The 3041-nt window shown below is 67.9% G+C and overlaps 1 protein-coding gene across 1 annotated transcript in view; it reads right to left on the bottom strand.

Annotated features, from left to right (window-relative positions):
• ADAMTSL5 (ADAMTS like 5) overlaps positions 1–3035 on the bottom strand; it is an 8512-nt gene extending 5477 nt beyond the window's left edge. Inside the window, 2 exon segments of the mRNA XM_025196392.1 lie at positions 1117–1189; positions 1908–3035. Of these exon segments, the coding sequence (XP_025052177.1) occupies positions 1117–1189; positions 1908–1936 (102 nt within the window). The 5' untranslated portion in view covers positions 1937–3035.
• Between the last annotated feature and the right edge of the window lie 6 nt (positions 3036–3041).

Below are 3041 nucleotides of genomic sequence, written 5' to 3'. Positions count from 1 at the left end.
AGGCCAGATCAGCTCTGGGGTGCCCCCCGCTTCCCCCCCAGGCCCTTTCCCATGCCCAGCCATGGTGGGAGGGGTGGGGTGTTGCAGGGGGGAAGTTTGGGGAGACAGAGGAGCTGGAAGGGGAGCGCCAGATCTAGATGGGCACGCTCCCAGGGCGTGGGGGCGGCCTGGCGCGGCGCTGGGGGGAGGCGGTGCATCCCCGGGGCCAGGGACGCAGTTGTGTGCAGCCGGCCGGGAGGGGAACGGGGCAAAGCAGGAGCCCGGACTCCTGGGTACCTTGCCCAGTTTGCCCCCGGGAAGCCTGGGCCTCGCTCTCCCCTGCTCTGCGCCAGCCCCAGGGAGCTCAGCCCCCCGGAGAGCTCCCAGGTCCCCAGCTGTGGGGGGGCCCAGGATGTAGGGGGGCATCCAGCTGCAGAACAAGCCCTCGGGCACCAGCCTGCGCCTCCCAGGGCTCTGCAGATGTGGGGATTAAAGAGCTGGGAGTAAACACCAGCAGCCGGACGGAGCTGGCAGGGCTCCCCACTTGGAGCTGGTGCCCAGCCACCCCCACAAAGCAGGGGGTGCAATCCCCTCTGCCCCCCCACCCCAAGCAGCTGCAAGGGGAGGCCGGTTCTAGGGAGGAATAAACCAGGCAGAAGAGGCTATTTCCTGTGTGACGGGACCAGGCAGCGCTGGAGCCAGGCCGGGACCCAGGGGCTCGTAGCAGGGGACACGTCCAGCCCCGGCTCCTGGCCAGGGTCCAGCTGGAGGCATTTGTCTCCGACCTCCCGAAATCCCCTCCACAGTTGTTGCCACATCCTTTGCCAGGATGCGAGGCCAAGGGAGGGGGAGATCACGGAGGATTACTAGCGAGCTATCCACCCACCAGCTCGCCAGGACACCGCGGGCTCCTAGCGTGACAACCGCCCAGCCGTCCGGATGGACCAGGCCCCCTCGTGCTTCCGGCCTGGAGTCAATGCCCCGCTCGTGGGGAAATGCCCCGGGTCCCAAGCAAGAAGGTCAGAGCCTCCCAGGCCAGGCCCCGAGTCCTGACCCTGCGACCACTGTGACCAGCCCCCGCTAGGCTCTGGGGCAGGCTCCGGCCTCTGCCCCCACGGCCGCTTTGCCTTGACTTACCTGAGCGCTGCTGATGCGTGCACAGCCGAAGCTCAGCCAGGCCAAGAGCAGGAGCCTCCCCGGGGGCCCGTGCCTGCAAGGAAGTGGAGCGAGTTGCAGAGAGCCCTGCCTGGCACGCCCAGGCCCCCGATGCCAGCCTGCTCCCCCGACCCTCCCTAGACAGCAGCATCCCTGCCCGGGACAGCCAGCCCCGCAAGCTGTACGGACACTCAGCAAAGCCTTGTTAGTCCCAGTTTCCTACTGAAGCTAAGTGACTTGCCCGAGGCCACCTGGGGTGTCAGTGGCAGAGAACAGAGCCCAGCTTTCCCCCCACTCTGGGCCCTGGCCCCGGGTGCTCATCACCAGGCCCTTGCTACCACCAGGCAGGACCATGCGTCCCAGGCTGCCAGGAGCCACGGCTGCCAGATGAAGCGTGGGGGAAGCGATCTCGAGGGCTCCCCTGGGACGCCCGGCTGTCACTCCTCCAGGATGCATCGCAGAGCCCCTGGGCAGACAGCAGCACGGCCCCGGCGAGACGAGACATGGACAAGACGAGACACAGCCGCCCGACGTGGGAGGGAGCAGTGACGCCATGGCAGGCGGGGAGAAAGCTGGCGTCAGCTCTGGGACAAAGCACGGCCCTTTGCCTCCCACAGGCACCCCCAGAGTGCTGGGGTGGCAGAGCGGGCCGGGCGTCGCACGCCGGCACTGCCCGGCACCCAGGTGGGCACCGGGGAGATCTTAACTGCAGGGGCCCAAGCAATGCACACTGCCTCCGCCACCGATGCCCCATGGCACCTTGGGCACATCACCTGCCCTCAGACTGCTTCTGGAGGCACATGCCTGGGCTCTGCACCGGGACAGGTATCTGGTCCCTTCCCCAACCCCTCCACCATAGGCAGGGCCAAGACCCCAGCTCCTGCAGAGATGGGGAGGAAGCAAGCAGTGAGGCCAGAGCTGCTGCATCCTCCTTCCAGGAGCCAGAGCCACAACCAGCGCCGGTCACAGTGCAAAGGCCTGCGGAGGTGGGCCATGGGCATCCTGGCTCCCAGGCCCTGCCCCTACACTCCCTCCCAGGGGGGGGAGGCATTTGGCCCAGGAGGCGTAGAGCTGGTGGCATCTCAGCCCTCCTTGCTCACAGCCGGGTGGCACCTCAGCTCCAGGCTGCAAGGACCGTCCAGCTTGACCGACCGAACCCAGGACCCGTCAGAGCCGTCACAGGCCAGGAAGCAGCCTCCTTCCCCCGCACCCCGGGGTACTTGCCCATCCGAGGGATGGTGGGACCCGATTTCCAGGCTGGGGCAAGGGCAGCAGTCTGCCCAGCGCAATTCACCCCCCTGCCCAGCCCTGGCACCCACCGCAGAGCCCCGCGGCGGAGCTGGGGAAGGCCTGGCAGGTGCCCGGGCCCTCCCTGCCTCCCCGGCTGATGCAGGAAGTTCTCTCCAATAAATCCCTCCACGGGCTGAGTCAGACACAGAACAACTCTGGGTGCAGCTCCCAGGCCCAGGACTGGTCAGAGCCCTTGGGTGGAGCCCGGCTCTCCCCGCAGCATCGCCCCCCAGCCCCCATCCTGCAGCTGGAGAGGGGCCCTGCTCTCTTCTTGCTCATGCAATAGGGTGAGTGGGAGCAGCAGGATCCGGCCCTGCATGCAGAGACCCACGGCCCAGGGTTGCCAGGGGAATCCCATCGCCTCCCCTGCCCGGGGAGAGGGCTGTGGGGTCCGGCGTGGTGCACCGGGGGCTGCGTCCCCCCCACAGCCAGGGGTGCAGGGCTGGGGAGGATTCCCCTTTGATGCGGCAGGCTCCAGTCAAGCTGGTTTTCTGCCAGCCAGCCTGGCCCAGGGCTCAGCCCCCGCGCCCGGGACGCTCCACCCCGGAGACAAGTTTCCTCTTGCACCCGAGAGACGCCAGCGCTTGTGCCCTAGGCAATACGCCGCCGTGCTTGGG

The sequence above is a fragment of the Alligator sinensis genome, unplaced genomic scaffold, assembly GCF_000455745.1.
Source record: "Alligator sinensis unplaced genomic scaffold, ASM45574v1 scaffold1295_1, whole genome shotgun sequence".
NCBI classification, from domain to species: Eukaryota; Metazoa; Chordata; order Crocodylia; family Alligatoridae; genus Alligator; species Alligator sinensis.
Note: the sequence above shows the minus strand (reverse complement) of the source record. Positions and strands in the feature narration are given on the sequence as shown.